The 23,228-nt window shown below is 41.0% G+C and overlaps 1 protein-coding gene across 5 annotated transcripts in view; it reads left to right on the top strand.

Moving 5' to 3' along the window:
• LOC109428278 (opioid-binding protein/cell adhesion molecule homolog) overlaps window positions 1-23,228 on the top strand; it is a 189,254-nt gene that overhangs the window by 97,685 nt on the left and 68,341 nt on the right. For all 5 annotated transcript variants that reach the window (XM_062851599.1, XM_062851600.1, XM_062851602.1 and 2 more), the window contains 4 exons: window positions 7,436-7,643; window positions 15,467-15,625; window positions 21,885-22,013; window positions 22,079-22,216. In XM_062851599.1, the coding sequence (XP_062707583.1) occupies window positions 7,436-7,643; window positions 15,467-15,625; window positions 21,885-22,013; window positions 22,079-22,216 (634 nt within the window). The remainder of the gene's footprint in view (window positions 1-7,435; window positions 7,644-15,466; window positions 15,626-21,884; window positions 22,014-22,078; window positions 22,217-23,228) is intronic.

Below are 23,228 nucleotides of genomic sequence, written 5' to 3' on the forward strand. Positions count from 1 at the left end.
AACAATGTAAAATAAAATGAACGACCACGCGACTGTGGAAAATATCCCCACCACTGCGTTTATTCCACCCAAAATCCAAATTTTGGTGGAAGTACCCCTCGCTCAGTGAGAAAAATCGAAGATTTTTCGTCAAATTTACGTTGGGCGCCAATTGTCAGGAGAGGCTTTCCGCCCTTACCCGCTGTTACCCGGCAGGGCGGCCTAAAGCAGGGTACCTCCACTAATATTTGAATTTCGGATGAAATTAATTGATAAAATATAAATAGATAAATTTTGCAATAAAAACTCTATTATCTACGCCTGACCTGTTTTGCCCCGTTCTCCCCAAGGCACTGGTCGACGTCACTCGTTGGGGCCCTTGCTGCTATGGTGGTGGTGGTCGCTGTTGCTCCCGCACGGACTATGCGGAGCTTCTTCCTTCTTCTTCTTTCTTCTTCTGCTTCTTATTTTGGGCATCACTGGACCGCAAAGCGGTCGTCTTTGACGATTAGCTAGGGGGAGGAGATTGACTCCTTTATCGGACCCCCCCTAGCGACGGTGGTGATAAATCACCGGACAGGCTACTCGCCGTAGCAAGTCCCGGTAGAAACCTCAGTTTACTACCGCAGGCAGTACGCCCCTTTGTACTGTCCTGCCTTCGTTCTCCTTGGCTATTAGCTACACGGGCGAGACAAAGCTCTATTGACTGAGCCCGTGTAGCGAGAACGGTGGGATTTTGGACGCTTTGCGAACCGCAACGCAATGGCGGTGGTCCTCACCCTAGCACAGCACTGTCACAAGCACTACACTTCTTGTGTCCGAACCGCGGGCCGGCACAAATGTTCGGGGGACAAATCTTCACTTATGTTCACTCCCGACGAGACTGGGAACAACCATCCAGCCTACACGGACAACGCGAAAACGGCACTAATTAATAACTTTGGCACGTATTCCGCGGAGTTGTAAAATGTTGCGTCCGTCGCTATTCGTGGTTCGACACTTTCTCCCGATTCTATCAAAAACAAAACAGCCACACACCGCAAACGATTGTTCTGCTGCTTGTTGCTGCTCGATGTGTGCCATGTGGTGGGGAGATTGGGGGTCAAATGCCTCACCGATACAATATATACGATATTATTTCCCTACATTAAAATTTTAACCTTCAAACAAAAAAAATAATATAAAAACAAATTTAAATGATACAAAACACAGTGGTGTACATAAATTTAGCACAAAATTGTAACCGCGGGTTACACATTCATCAATTATAAACATTAAAATTGACATAATGGTGCACTCTTCTAAGAATCCGTGTCCCTATTGCGTGAGCTCGATACTTCAAACAGCATCACGAGAATCAAAGAGAAGAATTTCGAAAGCTGTGTGCATGGCATCAACAAGGGGCATATGGTTTCAAAAACGCATACGCGAAATGCTTTTCTTTCGAACTCGAGCATGGTTTTGAAGAAGCAATGGATGGGTTTACCAGCAGCCTCGAAAAGCAGCAGCTTCCGTTCACGTCGAAGTACCACATCTTGATGTATCATATTCCAAAGTTCTAAGAGGTCTTGGGTTACATAACGAACAAGCTTCCATTCATGCCGTTTTTTCGATATATATTTGGCCGCAATACAGAGGGAGTTTTTACAAAGTTTTTATTTAATTCTACCGTGTTGGTCAAAACCAAACAGTGTTGTTTTTTTTTCGGTGAAAGTGTCTACCGCCCGCTAGCCCGTGAACATTTGACCACGTCTCCTGAAACCCATCGACCGCCGGACCATGAGAAGCACCTGCCGGCCGCGCCACTCTTAGGCCTATTGTTGGCCATCTCACCAAACTCCTGGGTCTACTCCGGACGAAGACAGATCGTGCCCCACCTGGACCGCGGGGACGCTATTCCGCCAAACCATTATGGCCTGCCGATCTCGTCGCTTTTTGGCCTTCCGTTGGACATTCCGCCAAAGCGCCGAATGGACTCCGCACCATGATCGATTGGCCCCGCCCGGCCTGTAAAGAAGGTTTTCGCTTCATCGGCCGCTCTCCGGCCACCTTCGTGGAACCTAAGGACGACCCTACTCGCGTCGGCTCGCTAGAAAGTCTGGGACACAGTAGAAACGCGCACCCCTGAGAATCTTTGACCATTACCTAACCAAAATCCCAACTTCTTTCTATTTACGAGAGCGTCGGTGAGTCGCTGGCCTCTCGTTAAATAGATATCGTCCCTTCCCTACTATTCCTTCCCAACCTAGTCATGAAAATTACGCAACAGGTAAGATAATTACGGTAGGCAGAATTGTTTTTCTTTTCGTTTCAGAGAGCGAGCAATGGCGCTTAAGCCTAGGCTTGTTAGCCAGGACACATGGTCCAAATGCCTGTGCCCCATCCCGGAAGCTAAAAGGCCCATGGAGTGACAAAATCTTTTAGCTACGTCACTCCCAACGTTGGTGATATACTGAAACACCTACACTCATACCAACACATCTACATGGTTCACTCTTACACTTACACAATCTGAATTTTGCCGCATCACTCGCTTATAGTGAATCCCCTATCAACCCATTTCAAATATCCAACTCCTTGACACCTATGGGGGTTCCGGTGAGTCACTGGTCTTTCATAATATTTACGTTGCATGTGAAATTTCACTGTTGAAAATGCTTTGACATCCATGTGCACAACAGAACACGTGCTCGATGAACAAATTGAGATTTGAAATTATGAAAAGAAATCCACGTACTCCGGTGAGACTCGAACTCACGACTCCCAATTCGCTAGACGGGCGCTTCTATTCCTTCAAGCTACGGAGTCACTCGACTATCTCCGTCGCCAGCAGGCCTAGAACTGAACTCGATTCCACAATCGCACATGGTTATCTTCTTTTCACAATCCAAACCCCCTTCGGATGGGATTAGATGAACATCTAACACATTGTCTGTTGTGCACATGTATGTCAAAGCGAGAGAGGAAGTTATTTTTAATTGTCGAGAGCTTCGGGCACTGCCTCCCAATCACTTATTGGTATGGCAATTAGTGTGCAGTCGGACTCTCGACGGGTCGGTCCTCGGCCGACCGAATACGGTAAGGGTGACCGTAGCACCTTACAAATGTCAATTTCTTGATTTTGCTTTGGCTGACCAAGCCATGTGGGAAATTACACTGTTGAAAATGCTTTGACATCCATGTGCACAACAGAACACGTGCTCGATGAACAAATTGAGATTTGAAATTATGAAAAGAAATCCACGTACTCCGGTGAGACTCGAACTCACGACTCCCAATTCGCTAGACGGGCGCTTCTATTCCTTCAAGCTACGGAGTCACTCGACTATCTCCGTCGCCAGCAGGCCTAGAACTGAACTCGATTCCACAATCGCACATGGTTATCTTCTTTTCACAATCCAAACCCCCTTCGGATGGGATTAGATGAACATCTAACACATTGTCTGTTGTGCACATGTATGTCAAAGCGAGAGAGGAAGTTATTTTTAATTGTCGAGAGCTTCGGGCACTGTGTGAAAAGAAGATAACCATGTGCGATTGTGGAATCGAGTTCAGTTCTAGGCCTGCTGGCGACGGAGATAGTCGAGTGACTCCGTAGCTTGAAGGAATAGAAGCGCCCGTCTAGCGAATTGGGAGTCGTGAGTTCGAGTCTCACCGGAGTACGTGGATTTCTTTTCATAATTTCAAATCTCAATTTGTTCATCGAGCACGTGTTCTGTTGTGCACATGGATGTCAAAGCATTTTCAACAGTGTAATTTCCCACATGGCTTGGTCAGCCAAAGCAAAATCAAGAAATTGACATTTGTAAGGTGCTACGGTCACCCTTACCGTATTCGGTCGGCCGAGGACCGACCCGTCGAGAGTCCGACTGCACACTAATTGCCATACCAATAAGTGATTGGGAGGCAGTGCCCGAAGCTCTCGACAATTAAAAATAACTTCCTCTCTCGCTTTGACATACATGTGCACAACAGACAATGTGTTAGATGTTCATCTAATCCCATCCGAAGGGGGTTTGGATTGTGAAAAGAAGATAACCATGTGCGATTGTGGAATCGAGTTCAGTTCTAGGCCTGCTGGCGACGGAGATAGTCGAGTGACTCCGTAGCTTGAAGGAATAGAAGCGCCCGTCTAGCGAATTGGGAGTCGTGAGTTCGAGTCTCACCGGAGTACGTGGATTTCTTTTCATAATTTCAAATCTCAATTTGTTCATCGAGCACGTGTTCTGTTGTGCACATGGATGTCAAAGCATTTTCAACAGTGTAATTTCCCACATGGCTTGGTCAGCCAAAGCAAAATCAAGAAATTGACATGTGAAATTTACCACCACAAGGTAAACAAAAAGCGGGCAAAAATAGTAAAACATGAAATAGATTTGTTTGTCGCGTATTTTTTATTTCAGATTCATCTAAATAGTCAAAGCTGGAAATCGAAAGCCAAAGAGTAGTTCTTTCAAATGAGGAAAAATAATTGACGTTTTGTTGGGAAATCTAAGAGTTCTAAAGAGCCAAAGTGGAGCCATTTGTATGGAGATTTCATTTTTTTGTACTCCGTCTCGAAAAGGATATAAACATATGTACCGTTTAATATATATTTGATAATGATTACGTCTGGTGTACCGCAGGGGAGTCATCTAGGCCCCTTATTGTTTGTACTGTTCGTTAATGATCTCTGCCAAATGATCTAATCTCCCAAGCTAATGTTTGCCGATGATTTGAAATTTTTTCGAGTAATTTCATCATTAGTTGATTGTTGCGCTATTCAAAGCGACATTGGCGTTCTGCAGAAATGGTGTACGCTAAACGGAATGGAAGTGAACATTCGCAAATGTAATGTAATTACGTTCAGTCGCACTCACAACCCAACTATGTTCCAGTATAAAATGTCAGACAACACAATAACTAGAGTCAACACTGTCAGAGATCTCGGTGTGTTACTTTACCACAAGCTCAATTTTGCTGAACAGGTAGCTTCAACAACCGCTAAGGCATACGCTATGCTCGGATTCATCAAACGAAATGCTAAACAGTTTGAAGATGTATATTGCCTGAAAACACTGTATTGCGCGCTGGTGCGCAGTATACTGGAATATGGTGTGCTGGTGTGGGCGCCTTATCATGCAGTACAGTGCAATTGGATGGAGCGAATCCAGCGGAATTTCCTACGGTTTGCACTTCGGCGGTTACCATGGAACGATCCTTTAAGACTGCCGCCATACGAGCATCGCTGCGCGTTAGTGCACCTGCCGACCTTAGCGGATAGAAGGATACTACTGCAACGCCTTTTCATTTTCGACATTTTGCAAAATAACATCGACTGTTCAGATTTGCTTGGCAAAATCCAGTTCAACGCCCCTTTCCGATCAACGAGACGAGCTGATTTTCTTCGTTTACCGAGGCACCGCACCCTATATGGACAGAATAATCCCTTTGATGTTTGTTGTCGTCGTTTCAACGAAGTGTTTGTCTATTTTGATTTTGATATGTCGAGGAATTTGTTTAGAAATAAGATTAGCTAGTAAGTTTTAATCTGTCTGTACGATAAAATCGAAGACGAGTATAAATAAATAAATAAATGATAATGGATTTTGATTTTTGATAGATTTAATGGCACTCATTGTGATTTACACTCAGTACTCCACAAACTCATTTTTATGTGTAGAATTTTGTAGAAATAAAAACATATTTTGTTATTAAAATCCAATCTAATATATTCCTCAAGACTTCTCTCAACATGTTCATACTCCTAAGATTTCCATCAGTGATTATTTTTTTTATGTGTTCTTCAGGGCACTATGAAAAAATCAAAGTCACCCAAAATATTTAAAATTATTGGATCTTTCAATTGCAATTGACAACTGATACTCCAGTACCTACTTGTGTTAAAAATCAAACTTGGGAAAATAATGTTACATGGAAAAATATTAGGGGGATTAGGGGCATAATGGACACCCGGGACGAAATGGACACCCCTGTTTTTGCCGACATTGTTGACTTTTATGTAAAACTTTTAATGCATAAGTGTAATAGAACAAGTCATTGTTCTATTTCTCAAAAGTACCATTTATACATATTCCTTGAAAATAACCAAAATAAAATTGAAATTGAAGTATGTTTTTCACATGGTGGATTTCTTATAATTTCGAAGCAGCAGCAAATAAGGTATTGGCATCGTACATAAATTACGTAACGCTATAGGGGGAGGGGGGAGTCTAGCTCAGCGTTACGATCCATACAAACATGTTTGGCTTTTTATACAAAAAGGAGGGGAGGGGGTCTGAAAAGGTCAATTTTTGCGTTACGTAATTAGTGTACCATGCCTACGAGTGTTTGAGTATGTCCACCATACAAACAAGTGAATTGTTAGCTTATGTATCTACATGTATACGCAGATTTATCAATGGATGAAGTATTATGTGTTTGATCATAATTTCGTCCCCTAATTGCTAGAACTAGGTAACTCGAAATTTGACGTTTTTGAGTTGAATATACCATTATATCGAGTTTTTGAGCTCTATAATATATCCAAAGCCCAATGAAATACGATTAAAAAGACGAAAATATTCACCATTTTTAAAACTAGGTATCTCAGTGTAGAATACATGAACTGAGTGGTATAACTACATAGGTAACTGAGAAAATCATATCTATTTCCAATCGCACAGGTTCAAATCTAACGGACGCTTGGACGGGGAAATGTTACTAGTCATTCTTTTGTTAGTAGATTGAAAATCTACTACTGTTTTTCAATGTAGGACTAAAAACTTAAAATATTTTACTTGTATTGATTTTGCTAAAAACTGTGATTGTTCGTAGACGATTATTTTTCATAATTATTATTTTATGAACATTTTGAGGTGTCATGTCGTGATATAGCAGGCATCCTAGCAAATTCAGTAATTACGCGTTAATTTCAATATGTGAACCCTTTCAAATTTGCATACTGCAACAAGAAAACTGAAAACAATGATATCAATAGTGGTAAAAACTAGGTATCTCAGAACATTTCCTCCATTATTTATGTTTTATTTTGAGTGCTATAACTAGGTAACTCAACGATGCTTCAACCATTTATTGTTTTTATCAAAGGTTTAAACCAAAATAATTTAAAACTTTTTCTTGTAGTACAAAGAATAGAAGCTAAATAAGCAATCAATGCTAAAAAATATTTATTTTCAAGGCTCCATACCTTTGGAACAACTGCATGAAAAATTGTAAAATTTTCAAAGTCAATTTTCTCGACACTATGATTTTCGAGTTACCTAGTTCTAGCATTAAGGGGACGATTTACTCAAAATAGCAATTTAATATTGTAGTCGATTCGGGGTGAAATGCCCCCCACGCTTATACGCTTATGTTCATACCTTGTTTTATGTTTTTTTTAAATTTATTGCCGATGTTGCTTACGCAAAGGAAAAAATACTGGTTTAAACGAAAATAATTTCTTCTGTTCCAGGTTGCGTGGCTGCGGGTTGATACCCAAACAATCCTGACCATCCAGAACCACGTGATCACCAAAAACAAGCGGATCGGAATCACCTACACCGAAAAGAAAACGTGGCAGCTGCGAATACGAGACATCCGCGAGAGCGATAAGGGCTGGTACATGTGTCAAATCAACACCGACCCGATGAAGAGCCAAATGGGATATTTGGATGTTGTAGGTAGATATGAGCAGTGTTTAAGTGAATGTACTTTTTTATCAATGTAAAAAGATGGATAAAAACTTACTTAGGGTAAACAGGTATAATATGCCCCCCCCCCTAAGCAAACATGGCAATATATCTAAAACTGGCGCCATATTCCATCTTTTGTCCACGGCAAATCGTTGTACCTAAAGTCATTGAATTGTTGCATGCAAACTTTGCCTTTGGAGGGGCGGCTATGGAAGCTTTGAAACGTTTTTCGAAAACGTTCCAAAATTTGCCTTATCAAAACAAACGGGGCAATACGCCCCCTCAAAAGAAAAACGTCCAGCCCCGTGATAAAACTGTCCCAGGGAATAACTCCACTACATGCTTATCCAAGGAGGGTCTTTTAACAAGTGTTTAACTGCATAAAAGTTTCAAAATAACACAAGCGGACAAAACTAGCTTTGTTTACAATGAAGTCAGTTTACAAGAGGTAAAATATTACGCCAAAAGCCTCGATTTCAGACTTTTTGATATTTTTGTTGCTTTTCTGTACCAATCACTTGACCAAACTGCTTGATGGCAATTATTCTTCAATCTTCAAGATTTCTAATCGATCAAGTATGCCAAACGCGCTTGAATCGCTAGAAAAGGGGGGCGTTTTGCCCCGGTGGGGCGCATTATACTCTTTTACCCTAGATTTCCAACATTTTTCTGCATGGTCGAAGGACTTGAAACAATTTCTCTCCAATTAAAGAGCAATGCACTGCTGCAGATTATCTTGTAATTACAATTTCTCATCGTCTGATTCGCCTCATTTGCCTTCATTTAGGCTATATTTCTCGTGACAGCGTAAAAGTTTTCCCTTTGATGAATGCTTTGGCGCCTCGAAATACAAATGAATGAAAGAATTTTTGCCATGTCTGGCATTGAAATTGATTTTTCTTTTTCGTCAAATTCAAAAGCAAACTGAAACAGACTAGAAGTAAAAAGTCGCACGAGCATACCACCGTAGAAATGAACTGTAACGTAGCGGATAGAGAAACCATTTATTTATACGGGAGGCATTACTGCTCGCAGTCACGAGATATTTAAATTGGTCACCTGGATAAAGCCGTCTTTGCGCTAATGCACACGCCGAGGACTGAGCATACATTCGAATAAATATTTCTTAATACTTCCTTGCTTGGTTTTCGTTCCAATACTAGCCAAAAAATTATGGGTTTTCATTCATCAGTTTCTGCAAAGTAGAAGAGGGTGGTTGCATAGTCTATTGCCCGAGTACACGGGGTCAAATATTTGACAAGGAGTAAACTAATAGATAAACGTCTGCTTGGTACTAATGAAAATTAGATCCAGCCAAACCAGGTGTTTGAGCATAGGTTTGTTTTTGGACAAATATTTGACCCTGTGTGGTGTATTAGCATCTTATGGCTTGCAAGTTGTGGTCACTCAAAAACTGAGTTGGCTTCACTCAGTAATGATAAATCTTTTGTTTTCCTACTCAGTAGACGCTATCATGTCGTTTACAAAGATAGCCAAGATATCGCTCCAGCAAAAGAGCAAGGGGTTCGCTACTGTGCAATAGTGAATTTTGCCGATGCGCACGTGCGTCTGGGAATACCCGGGTACCTGTACAAGTTTTCGGAAGTTATTTTCAGAAACGAGTACCAGTTTACGATACAAAGGTGGATCGGAAGCTCTTTCACAAAACATCCTGACTCCGGTGCTATGAAATGTTATGTACGACGAGGTGTTTAGATTAGAGTTTGTAACAGCTGGTCCCATATTTGTTCCTTTTTGGTTTCTCTACAAGTTTTCCTACACTCTTAAAAAATTAGGAATTTACACGTGACGTAAACCATCAACGTACGCAAACATTTCATGACTGAATGGCAAATTTGACTCAGTTTTACATCCTTCATGTAAGTTCGAGTTGGTTGCACAAAATGTTAACAAACCTATCTGACCAGATAGGTAGAAGCAGTTTTACATTTATCGTTTGTCTCACAACTGGGTGATACAGCCGAGAGGTTTAGTACGTGCCTCTCAATCAGAGTTCGAATCCAGTTCATTATTTTACTTACATATGTTTTATCTCTCGCTTCGGCTCTAGCGATTGCTGGCTCGAATTTATTTGTGATAGAAGACGTAAATTTGTGTCAAACGGGCCGCTCCTTTTATGTGCATCCAAGTGAACTTAAATTTACATGAATTTTTCTAAGAGTGTACCATTAAACCCACCTGCCAGTGAGCCCCTAACGCCTAGATCTGACCCTGGAAAACTGACCTGATAGCCTCACTGGTGGCTGCATCCTTACTGCCGTCCTACGCATAATTGTCCCATGTTATATGGGAATCCCATATAACATGGGACAACTATGCGTATAACGACAGCTTATCTGTCAGGCAAAATGTGCAGAGCCTTACGCTTATTTTATTAACACTCGTCTCAATGCTCGCACTCACACTCATTAACAGAGCGGTTTGAGCCAGGATCACAACCTGCCGGCTGAGAGAGTTGACCTAATCTCTTCTCTGCGGAGAAGAGGGGTGCAACCTTTAAGCCGAATGGTTCAGCCTTGTTCGTAAAACTTCGGTATTTTTTACTAAAATTTACCTAAGCTCGTTAAAAATGATCTGAAGCGAAAGGCCCTCTTTGATTCCGCAAGCCTAGATAGAGTGTGAAATGCACGTCGTGGATAATGCAAGCAGTATATTTTTGGTAATTTTTGTGTTCTCTCAAATATGTTATTAATGTGTTCTTGGGAAAAGTGTCCGACGCCATCCTTGTATTTCGAGGACAGTCGCCCGCCAAATCCGGCTGGTCGCTGTTTTCGAAACACCCTATCCGGCGCCGCTACTCGGCTCCGACAGCTCGTTCACCGAACTCAAGTCAAACCGAACCGTCGCTGGTGGTGGTAGATGGTACACCCTATCCGGCGCTATCCTCGAGCCAGATAACCGAACACGTGTCAAACCCAGCCCGCAGCGCATGGCTATTTCAACCGAACCGGCCCACAGCCGGTGCTCAGACACCCCGTTTCCAATTCAGCCGGCATCTGGCCACCCGGTCATCGTTCGTCACGGAGGGTCCTCCGACATCGCTCCCGTAAACCGTAAACCGTGTAAAGTTCCGTCCCGTTACGCTAAATAAACGGCTTAAGCGCCACCTTCCAAGTAGAAGGACCGTTCACTCTTGTCAATTACCCGACAATGAAACCTCCTTCTCAAGGCAGGTCAACCTAGTTCTTAGGAAACGAAGTCGCACTCAACTACCCAAACGTCAGCCAACTAATCAGAACCAACTCAAAATCTTCAAGAAACCGAATCAAATATTCCTAAATTAGCCAATGGGGGAAATGCTTATCATTAAAAGAGCCCAACACCAACCTTAAATCTAGAAATTCAACAAAAATGTGACGTACTATAATGGAGTACCCTAACTAATCTAGAAGTAAGTTTTATTCAAATTCAATTTCAGCGAAGTTAATTTAAAAAAAAATGTATTCAAATTCATCGAGTTCAAATCGATTGCCTTTAATTAAACAACACTCAGAATATTCTTTCGTTAAACCTCAACGAATATGTTTCGTAAAACTAGTTTTCGTAAATTGAAAGCAATTTGTGTATAATGTACGGTCCATTCGTACCACCATGCTGAAACAATACAAATGAAGTAGTATCATGTACGAAATCACGAATCCGACACGCGGTCAACTTGCTCATTCGTAGATTTTAGCTCCAGCTGTGTAGAATAAAACAAAACATACAAATGTCAAACGTTTTTTACTAACCATGCGTAAAAAGAATATTTTGCTTCGTAGAATGCAACAAGAATGCCAGATCGTAGAGAAAACAAAGCAACCTGTTTTCATGAGCATATGACGGTGCGTGTGCGAGAAGAAGAAAAGAAACATGCTCTCGGTTGGAAGTAAAAGTTATTTATAAACAGAACCAAAGTGGAAAGCGTTCTGGTTGTTTTCGGATGGTTTCAACAAGCGCCCACAGATGGGTGGTTAGCACTGGTAGGTATCAATTAGAAGATACGTGATTCGAAGCCTGTGATATCCAAGTGGACGAACGTGTGGTATTTTTTCATGCATGTTTAATGTCATTCCGACAAAAAAAAAGAGACAGAAAAATGTGTCGGAGCAATTTTGTACGAAAAGAACTCATGCACATTACGAAGCTTTTCGTTGCAGAAAACAACGAATGGCATTTGTAAACATGACGAGCGATTTCGTACAATGAAACAAAATATATTTTCAGTGAATTGAATTCAACTGCAAATTAAGGCAAACCTAACTCCTAACTGTGACGTCACGTTTTCGGAATAACCTTCAAGAGCAAATATTCGTTTCGTTTGTCAGATCTGACCGCTTTCAGTTGACGATCCCTCGACGGACGTCCCACGTGGTCTCGCTTTTCTTTATAGCACACCGAAGTACTCAGCGACTGGGTCAAACTTACTCCAACGACCACTTATCCACCATACGACTCGCGCGTCGGCGTCGGTTCCGGGGTATAGGCAAGGCATCCCCTTGCAGTGGAGTGTTGAGCTTCCATTTGGGATGTCAGCTCACGCCGTACGTCTTATTGGCGGACGAGTCGTCGTCACACGAAAAGTGCTACCGTGGTAGCCAATGTTGCACAGCAGTGGCGGTGACGGTTTGGTGGGTCAAAACTCACAGCCTATCGGTGATGGTCGGTGGTAGTCCTCGCTGGATCTGAGGGATGATTGTCCACCCCAGACTAGCCGTCCACGTTGGTTGGGCAAGGAGGGCCTGAATTTGTATTTGCCCAAACTCACTAACAAACAGGCACTTTTCCAAATTACTCTAATTTGTACTCGACAAATTTAGTTCCAGTTTAGTTTGAACAATGAAAAACTAGTTCAAATTGATTTACTTTAATTTTGATTAACTTTCAAAGCACTCCGACAAATGTCGATCTGCACTCCACAAAGCACTCCACACCACTATTCTGAAGGAATAATCGAGATCCATATTCAAAATAGGGTTGAGCACATTTAGATGAACGCAACTTCCAACCCGAATGCATACAAAAAGTCGTGCATGCTATTGTTTCTTTTGGTTGACTAATTTGGGAATTTTCATATGCAACTCTTGCGCAATTTAGTTACAGTGACGAGAGAGGTTCTGATTATTTCTCTAAGACGCAATAGATTCGAATTACTGTACTGAAGTGTCACCTAGTTACTCAACTCAAATACCAGATGGCGCATTGTTGGATTTGTGCTTTGACTAAACTTCATATGCTGTCAGTTTTCTACATTCATGACGAATCTAAAGGAATCTAAAATGAATTTTTGAAGTTGGTCTTATTTCAAAACGCAAGCCCCACATTACACTAGTTTACAGCATTTTTGAACTCGGCAAGCTGATGATCGTTTTTGGTGTAGAATCATGCCCTGAGTTCGAAAACGCGAAGGAAAAAAATTACAGTAGAGCGGAAATTTTTTCGACTTTCCATACAAGGTTTATAATTTGAAATCGATTTTTGTTCTATTTTTAAGCAAAGTCGCTCACTTCACACATCTCATTCTCCGTAATCAATGCTCCGATTTAGCTGAATTTTCTACTGTAACTCGCCTACACATAATATGTCAAATAAACGTTGAGAAAGAATTTTTAAATTATTTGTTTCTTATTGAAAAAAATACATTTCTTCACATATTTTTGGAAATTTTGCTAAAATTTAAGGAGATCGTCCCCAAAACTCGCCAATATCTTGAATTTCATCAATCTGACGCAAAACCTGCATTCAGATGATCGAAATATATTATATTCAGCTTTTAATTTATGGAAAAAGACTTAAAATTTGTTCAACAAAAAGCAAGATATTTGAATTTTAATAAATTCCATATTTTAAAAAGTTGTAAAACTCGATATTGAGCTGAAACTCAAAAACTGTTCTACTTAAAAATTTTTGAAGCACGGTTTCGAAATCAACGCTAAATTATGCTTCAAAAGTTTTGGTCGTTGACAGAAGTTCACGACTTTCGTTTTATTTTGTAAACTTGTGTTATTAACATATTTTGAGTGTTTCCCGTTTACCGTACCCAGAAAAAGGTAGCCAGCCCCCCCCCCCTAGTCCGCCTCTGCCTAGTCCGCTGGAAACAAATATTTTGACCTCGTTTCGGATTTAGCCCTCTAGAATCCAGCTCCTGCCTAGGTGAGTGGCGAAGGAGTAACGGTGCTAGTCACAATAGGCGACCCCGAGCTCGATATAACTTCCAATTCACAATATTCCCATTGAGCAGCCGAGTGCTGCCCACTTGATCGCAGTTGTGGAGGAGTGGATAGGATCCAGGAAAGTGGAGTTAGCTCACCACAAAACTGAGGTAGTGGTTGTGAAAAAAAGCAAGTCGGAGCAGCAGGCGGTAATCACTGTGTGCGACTACACTATCACTTCGAAGCGCATTTTCGCATAATGAGTGACCGCATACTTACCAATTGCAGGTAGGACGCAACTCCGAACAAACTTGTCCAGAGGATGTGTAGGGGTGAATTGGGCTGGAATGCCGTTTCAACGGTTATCTCCCACATCGTCTTGGAACAACAGAGGAGGTGGCGCGTGAACTCGGAGAATGGTTGGTTCAGACGCTATGTGGTCCATGGTGGTCCATAGGTTCGGAGTCGGCTACGTAGGTCATATCGATGTCCTGCGGTTGAAATCGACCCTTGGTAGCGTTGCTGTCGTGGCGTCGGTATACTAGGTTGGCTTCGATCCTGTGGTTGGAAAGGAGTTCTCGACAAGGTCGGGGTAGGTGGAGGCCCTATGTCGGCACGTCCTTCTATGTGCTGGCTGATAGGGCCTTACTTACGGGAAGGTCAAATCTCTGTGTACCGGGTATCAGTGCTTGATACTTGCTGTGCAGCTGGAAGCAGGCCTGGTGTCGACCTTGCCTACCTTCCGAGGACAAAGGGAATGGTAAGGACCACTCGGGAAACTGGCTAAGCGCCAGCATGCTACCTTGATGGACTCCCCAAAGCGAGTAATTGATGATTATTGCTACAAACTGCGCAGTTAACCTCGAGGGCGCGATGTGCACTAGCCCCTCTCTGGTGCAATGCCTTTTCGATAGTTTCGAAGAGACGAAGGGTCAACCATGGGAATGTTGTTTAGTGGGTCGAGGAATGAGTAATCCTGGCTTTTACTTTTTTTGTTGAAGGCGATCCTTAAACTCATACTACTTGGACCTCCATAAAAACTGAACGAAGTGTCCGCACGCTGCCATCACGCGCAATAACGAGGACGAGGTGGAGATCAGTAGTGGTAGAGTGCAGTAGGAGAGGGGCCCCCAACATTGCTGATAAGGTCAGATTATATAGCTCAAGAGTGTGGGATATTGAAGGAGGGGGGAGTGCTAGAGATACAGACCAGTTAGACTGAAAAAAGAGTGTTGTTATCCGTGAAGTGCTGTGGTTACCTGTTTTATGTGCGAGAGTACCATGCACGCGAGTTCAATGCTGTGAGTTTACCGACCCTGAGGCTATTGAGTCGGGGAGTCTCAGTACTGCTCCCGACCGAATTACCCGATAATTTCAAACTAAATAAATAAAATTAATAGCTAAAATTGAGTCATTCGTTAGGGAGTGCATGTAACCCCGGTATCTTCTATGAGACGCATTAGTTATCGGTGAATCACAGTTGTTGTGTATTGGGCCACCTTCTTATACTTTTGCTCCATTAGATTTTACCATCCGTGCCAATTACGTTACTTGTACGAGTTTATCTTAGCTTCGTAATCATAGTATAAAATACATATAAACATATTAAACTCACACAAAACTAATAGAAATGTTCTTTTTGTTTGGTAAAATTTGCAGTTCCCCCGGATATCCTGGACTACCCCACCAGTACTGACATGGTAGTACGAGAAGGAAGCAATGTGACCTTACGCTGTGCAGCTACTGGATCGCCGGAGCCAATGATTCTATGGCGACGAGAGAATGGCGAAAACATATCATTACAAGACGGCCAGATCGGTATGCACCATTTAATGTTATATAGCACTGAATTGAACACTTCACTCGAAAACATCGGGGCAATTAAAGGCAATGATAAATATGTACTCCATCCTTTGAATGTGCTTTAAAATTTCTCCGTCATAACTTTCACTCGAACCGTGGCCGTTGGCTCGTCGCATTCAGGAAATGCTAAAGAGATTAAAATCGGCAATGTTGCTTCTCTAACTCTGTGGGTTGAACTTGGTCGGTGGCATGAATATGATATGCAATCGAACTAAGTGAAATATCGGCCAAAGCGAGCCACGAGCTGGAAGAGCTGTGAATTTTATGAGCGTTCGGAAGCACACGAGCCAAAAGCATGTTTTATTATTTATCTATACATTTGAGGATGTATAGAGTTCGTCGTGGGTGCGATGTTGTTCCGAGTTGATTCACCCAAATACCATCGTTAGTCTTCCAAATAGGCTCATTTCAATAATTGAGATAAACCCCATCGGGATTCAATGTTTTAATTTTGTCTTTTCTTCGTTTGACTTTGTGGATGAATAATTCCGCTTTGAGCTCGTGGTTGGAAAGGAACTTGGGCCCAGACGGCCACATGGGATAGTATGTCAATTTTCGCACCAATAACGAGTTGTTGGCAAACAACACAATTGCAAACACATCTGCTGTGTAGTATTTTCTTCCAGTTATCAAAATGTCAATTATACAATCGAAATTAATTCTATATTAAGTTTTACACACACCACGTATATTCTAAACCCGGATTAAGGGAAACCAAAACGCAACGTCATATTCTCCGATTGATTTATTAATGTTACGAAAAGTGCCTACCACTCGAACGTGGGAATCAGTTGCTGATTCAACCTGTTTATAGAAATCCATCAGCTTGAGTAAATACTGGGTGGCAGTTTATTGAATCTGTCGGCTGCTAACTGCTCGACGGGGTGCATTCATTGGATGCTGTCAATCTACTCTCATTGCCGGCGGGAATCAAACTGGATCATGCAACCTCCCGTCTAAGTGAAAATAAATTATTTGTTAAACAAATATGATAAACGATTCTGCGAATCGATATCAAAACAAACAGGCAAATGGAATAATTGAATCAATACTGACAGGCTCAATTGGTGAACAATTCCTTCATTTTATGAGGCCGATGTGGGGCAGATTTCCGCCTGGATTGCATGGGAGGAGTTTGCTTCTTTTCCCTTTTTCTGATGTGGTGTGCCGCCTAAGGCGTTATGGATTTTGTCTGAATTGGTGAACCATTTTACGCCCGACTGGCTTCCCTAGTTACGTCGAGAACGAGGAAGTGGAGGCTTATCGGGACGGACGAGTTTTTGTTTGCCTTGTGTGTAAAGAGGCGTCTGATATTTTGGGCTTCATGGCTTATTACACTTTCAATCAAAGCCAGACGCGCCAACTTGGCCAAATTATTGGGGGGGCAAAGCCTGTTTTTTCTGATTTTTTGCATGGGAAAATCGAAAAATCGTCAAATATTGGGGGGGGGGGGGGGGGGGGGGCAAAACGATGCTTGCCCCCCCTAAGTTGGCGCCTATGATCAAAGGGATAAGGAAGTTGTAATTCTGAGTCAATACAAAATAATTAATTCATTCATTCATGAGACAATTGAGGGGGTTAGAAGCAGTGGGATGTGACTGACAAAAAACCCACTTCAAGTAAATGGGGTTTAAAGTTTTTCAATATATTTTTCATATCATACATTATGGATAAATACGACGAGTGCTGCAAAAATCAAGCCACTTTTGAACCACAAAATTCGTTTTACTCTACTTTTAACTACAGAACGAAATTCTTCTACTTTAGATTTGGCTTCACACACTCCCTAAGAGACTTTTACGTTCTTTTACTGAGATGTAGCAAATGACATAAAAACATTTTGCACCAAGCCTACAACAGAAATTATCTGCCTGCCAAACACTCGCAACACGCAAAGTACCTATATATAAAGACCATTCAGTTGCAATACATCAATAGAAAATCGAACGCACAAACAGGAAAGTCACAGAAACACTCCAAAGTCAATGGTCAAACACTACACTAGGTAGATTAACTTCATTCTATTGGTTTTCTTTTCATTGTCTGTTTATCACGAAATTCATGAAGGCATCTCTCATAAGCGACCTATTGGGATCATATGTTTGCACGATGATTTCATTTACACAAAAATCGTTTTTAAAATAGTAAACTATACATATGCACTCAATGAATTTTGCTTGAACAATCATAAATATTTTAAACGATTCAACATGAAAAGAATGCGATAAAATCGACAATCTTTAGAATCACTGAGAGTCATTTTAGGCTCTACAGCAATTCTTATGCAAGGAGTATTGTCCTCGTATACCGTGAAAGGAAATGCATTGATTCCAAATTCACTCAGTATGTTGGACATCCCGATTCCTTCCTTAGTTGCATGACACAGAGAAACCAATTCGGATTCTGTTGTTGATAGGCTGATGATCTGCTGTCGCTTACAATTCCTGTAGACTCTGTAGACGTTTCCGGAATTTGAGCTACGTTTCACGAAGTCGTTAGCAAAGTCTGCACTTGCATACCAGATCCAATGCCTTGGTTCCCTGAAAGTAACGTAGAATTCGCTTCAAGCCAGTCCAGTGATCATCTCCAGGCAAACTCTGAAATTGACTCAACATACAAAAGGATATGGTCATGTCTGGTCTCCAAACGAAAGCCAGGTATTGTAAGAAGCCTGCTTACAGTAACTGCTTAAAAGGAACACTACATTGGTTTCCTGCCTTTTTCCATTTTCACCCTATGTCCATAGAGGTGCCTACTGCCTTACAAACACTTATGCCAAATCATTGAAGGACTTTTTGGATACATCCCTGTTGTGAAAGCTCGATAGTACCTCTTTCAAAATCACGAAGAATGTCAAAGCTAAGGAAGTGTTTAGCCTCACCTAAATCCTTCTTTTTAAATTGTTTCGACAGTTTTCCCTTCGTCAAGTTTGTATCAACCATCTTTTTCCCAAAATTAGTGTATCGTCTACATAAAGAATAACATACAGATCCAGTTTAGAGTGGCTGTATAGGCAGCTATCTCCTTGCAGAGTTTTAAACCCTAAACGAGATAGGACTTTACTGAACTTGTAATTCCACGTTCCCTGCTTGTTTAAGACCATAAATGCATTTGTTTAATTTGCACAGTTTTGATTGTTCTTGTTCGTCAATCGAAAGTTTCATAAAAATTTCCTCAGTTAAATCTCCGTTCAAGAACGCGGTTGTTACATCCATCTGATGTATCTGTAGGTCCCTTTTACATGCTATTGAAAACATCATTTGGATCGTGGCCATTTTAGCAACTGGGGAAAATGTCTCATTATAATCCAGACAAGGTTTCTGAGAAGTCTAGCTTCATGTCGTGGAGAACCTTTGATGTTAACTACTACTGCGACCAATATTTGATCTATTGTGGTATATCCCGTGTCCTTTGTATAGTGCATGTCGTAATACTTTATCATTATTGAGAAGTTATAAAGTATTCGGTTTTGTTGCAGTAGTCATTTTCAACTCAATCGCAAGGAAGGATTCTGATCGATAGGTTCCGTTTTTAACATCCTCCTTTTTCAGTCAAAAACGGATTTCTTCTTCAACCGACTTTTCGAACCCTCTAAGCAGAATACCCTCTTCGAATGAGTGTAATCAGTTTCGTACCTTTTAATTCCGCCCTATGTTGCTTATCCTTTGACAGATACGCGTATTTCGACTACCACTTGTAATCTTTCTCAGTGTCAGTTATCCAGTGACAGTGGATAACTGACACTGAGGAAGATATATAGTGGTAGTCGAAATACGCGTATCTGTCAAAGGATAAGCAACATAGGGCGGAATTAAAAGGTACGGAACTGATTACACTCATTCTAAGAGGGTATTCTTAACAAAAAAGTCAAGACATGATACCGATGTCGACCATGCATCGGAACCCTAGTCCTTACTGTCTCAAACCTGTGAACACCACCGATAGATTCGGAATATTAACCCATTTTTTCCTTGTTTCAAGATCCATCTCGGCCTATCATGTTACCCAAAGTATGAAATGTAATAAGGACCAAAGTTTTTCCTTCAAGTACTAAACTATGCTGTTCCATTAGTTGGAAGCAGTTAGAACTAGGATTTGGTTTGGTTGATCTTTCGACGTAACGGGGGCTCCGTTAAAGATCGAGCATCTTTTAAACCCCCTCAACCATTCATCCCTCAGCACGGGTCGCCTGACACCTTGGATTGAAGTTACCTGTTTGGTGTTTTGCCCCCGGAATAGGTGATCCGTAGTGCTATTCTAAGCCAGCAGCTACAAAGTCAATACGAACACTAAATTTGATGCTATTATGCTGTCCTCAAATCAGCCTTATTAGTAAAGCCGAAATACCATGTTCTGTACCATGTAAAGTGAGAGGAAAAATATATATGAATGATACACACAATTTTCCAATTCACGTTTAGTCAGGTACCGTAAAACGGGGTATCATTGATCAGCGGGGTAACATTGATCGGCTTGACCGACCTCATGAAATGATCAAACAAGCATTTTACATTGAATCAGTTTCTGCTATCAAATGATATATCGTAATCTGCTATTATCCAGCTATCGAATGACATGTAATGCACATACGCGCCAACTTGTGACGTAGTTGGGGGGGCGAGGCCTCTCAAAACCAACCAAATTCGGAATATTTCGACGCAGTTCATCTAGTTTAGGCATATTTACGTGAAAACTAGTGCATTGAGGCGAAAAAAGATGAATTTTGTCCAATTTTGGAGAGCTTCGCCCCCCCCAAATACGTCACAAGTTGGCGCCTCTGGTAATGCAACGCAATGAGATACATTGTCAAAAAATCATGCATGGTATGAATACTAGATACAATATGAGGTTCGAAATCACTGTCTTACTTCAATATGATATCCTTGAGTTGGATTTAATCACTGAAACTTTTATGAGAATACTATTTTTCAATAAAATATACGATTTATTAAAAGTAGGCTATCAAATCAATCAAATTCCTTAAGCCATTGCCTACCTTTAGGCGTTATTCGCGGTTTGGAAGATTTTAATCCTAAAATAACTCAAAAAGTGCATAACTTGTAAGAATTTGGACAACATATTCGAAATCAGCGACTCCGAATTTAGTAAGTAAGGGTATTTCCAACACAAACGAACATTGATCACTGACATGATCAATGTTACCCCAAATCAACAAAATCAAAAATTAGATTAAAAAACCTATTTAAACATATTTTAAAGTTTTACAATACTTTTTCGAGTAGCTTAATACATACTCAGAGGGCCAGTACTTGTTTTAAAATATAAAACATGTAATGCTTGCTTTAACAAGAGAATTATTTAAGAAAGATCGAAGATTCTGATCAATGTTACCCCGGATTACGGTACTCGTGTTCACACATTCCTGTCTGAGAGCTTTTGCTACATTTACGCACATTTTTTTCCACTTTTGGATTTTTTCAATATAAACAAACGCACGCCATTTATCCACGTGCGTTTTGTGTTCTGTCTGCCGTCGTTTTGAATCCCGTTCGACAATATGTGGAAAATCATTCGTCGTTTGGCTACGACGACGATGACGATGAAAACATTGTGTCGGTCTTCCCGAGACAGCTTGTTTGCATTTGTGGAGTTATTTCGTTTTTTTTCGTTTACGTTTCCGATACGATTTTCGCCCTTAACCGAGCCAGCTAGGGCTGTCGAGTAGTATGGGGAAATGAAAAATAATTTTGTTTTATGACAACTTTATTGTTTGGATCCAATTTGCTACTCGATTGAAAATTTATCACCACTTGTGCAATTGTGTGGTTTGGAGACGTGTCGATTTAGCGTGGATCAGAAATGAGTTGGTATTGATGTACTGTTTATTTCCGTTATCATCTGTTGATGAAGTTGTTGCTGCTCAATGCAATGCATATGTATGTATATATGCAACATGTCACTGCGTGCGTTCTAGAAGTAAGAGTCTTGATACTTTCATAGTAAACTGAACTGAACATGATAGTTTGTGTTTTAATAAACAATGAAAAGTACTCAAAACATTCAGGATAACATCCAAAACATCAAAAACCAACTGAAAAACAGTATAGAAGCTCCTTCTCTCTAAATATGTAACTATTAGAAACATGTGTGCATTGAATTTTGTTCTTGGTTATTTAACCATAGTATTACATTTTATTCTTCATTCTCCAATATACCCCGGATTGACAATACATTTTCTTCTATTTCTGAATAGTGCAAACCGTCGAAGGACCAACATTGAGCATACCGAAAGTCAATCGGTTGCACATGGGAGCGTACCTGTGTATAGCATCGAATGGGGTGCCACCATCCGTCAGCAAGCGAGTTATGCTGATTGTACACTGTAAGAGCTTAGTCTTATTTCTAGCGTTCGAAGATTCCAAAAACAGTTAACATTCTCATTCACAGTTGCTCCAATGATATCGGTTCCGAATCAGCTCGTCGGCGCGGTGGAAGGGCAGCGGATGACACTCGAATGTCACTCCGAGGCGTATCCCAAGTCCATCAACTACTGGACCCGGGAGAAAGGGGACATTGTCCCCCAAGGTATGTTTCAGTTTTATCTGTTAAGGTTCTGATATTTCGTTTCGACACTAAGATGGAAATACAAAATAGGGGAACAGGTACTAGAATGCCACTCGGGGCAGAACGCTTTTATTGCGCTATCATTTAATTAAAGCTTCTTATTGTTTTTTTCACTGAAAGTTTTTGTTGATTCGCTAAACAACATGACGAATCGTTAAATTGCAAACGAACACAGCAAAAAATCTGTTAACAATAACTCAACACTTATAACAACTGGGGATTTTTTTATTATCGTAAAAATTGGTACCAAGGTTCTAAGAATTCAATGTAATCTTTTTCACAGGTAGGGTTCATATATATATATGAACAAAATCAAAATTGAAAAAAAAAAATCGGGGTCGCTTAATTTTCAGGAAATCTCCAGTGGAAAACCAACATTTTCCACAGACACCACCTACTTTGAAAAATCATAACTCAAGAACGAAGCATTGTAGACACAATATTTTTTTGTGAAATCATAAGCAAATTTTCTCAAAAAAAAAAAAAGGGGGGCCGGGGAAGGTTCTTGTTCTTAGCATAGTGTGAGAACCCTCCCCCCACTGAAAAGGGGGGCTCCCATACAGATGACTGTGCGGGGGACGTCCCTATAGAGCTGCATGTCAAAAAAACACAGAAGGCAGGCAGTACGACGTTTGCTGGGAAGTATAAGTGAATGCTTCTAAACAGATATGTCAACATTGTAAGTGATCACTGATCATGCAAGACTATTTTGGCATCGGAATCCGATTATCTCTGGGGGAGAACTAGAGATTCAACATGATTGTTCAAGCCCAGGCGTCAGTAAGATCAGGTAAGACACTATTTTTTTTTTCGGCTTAAGTCATAGAGCGTTGATAATAATGAGAATCTTCACAAAATAGGAGTACGCCAGTATTGATGGTAGTCTGCAAATTTCGGCGCATCAGGATTCAGCCTGTCCGATTTTACTATGTACCACGGTACAGACCTATATATCAGCAAGCAAGGACAACTA

The sequence above is a fragment of the Aedes albopictus genome, chromosome 2 (assembly GCF_035046485.1).
Source record: "Aedes albopictus strain Foshan chromosome 2, AalbF5, whole genome shotgun sequence".
Lineage (NCBI taxonomy): Eukaryota > Metazoa > Arthropoda > Insecta > Diptera > Culicidae > Aedes > Aedes albopictus.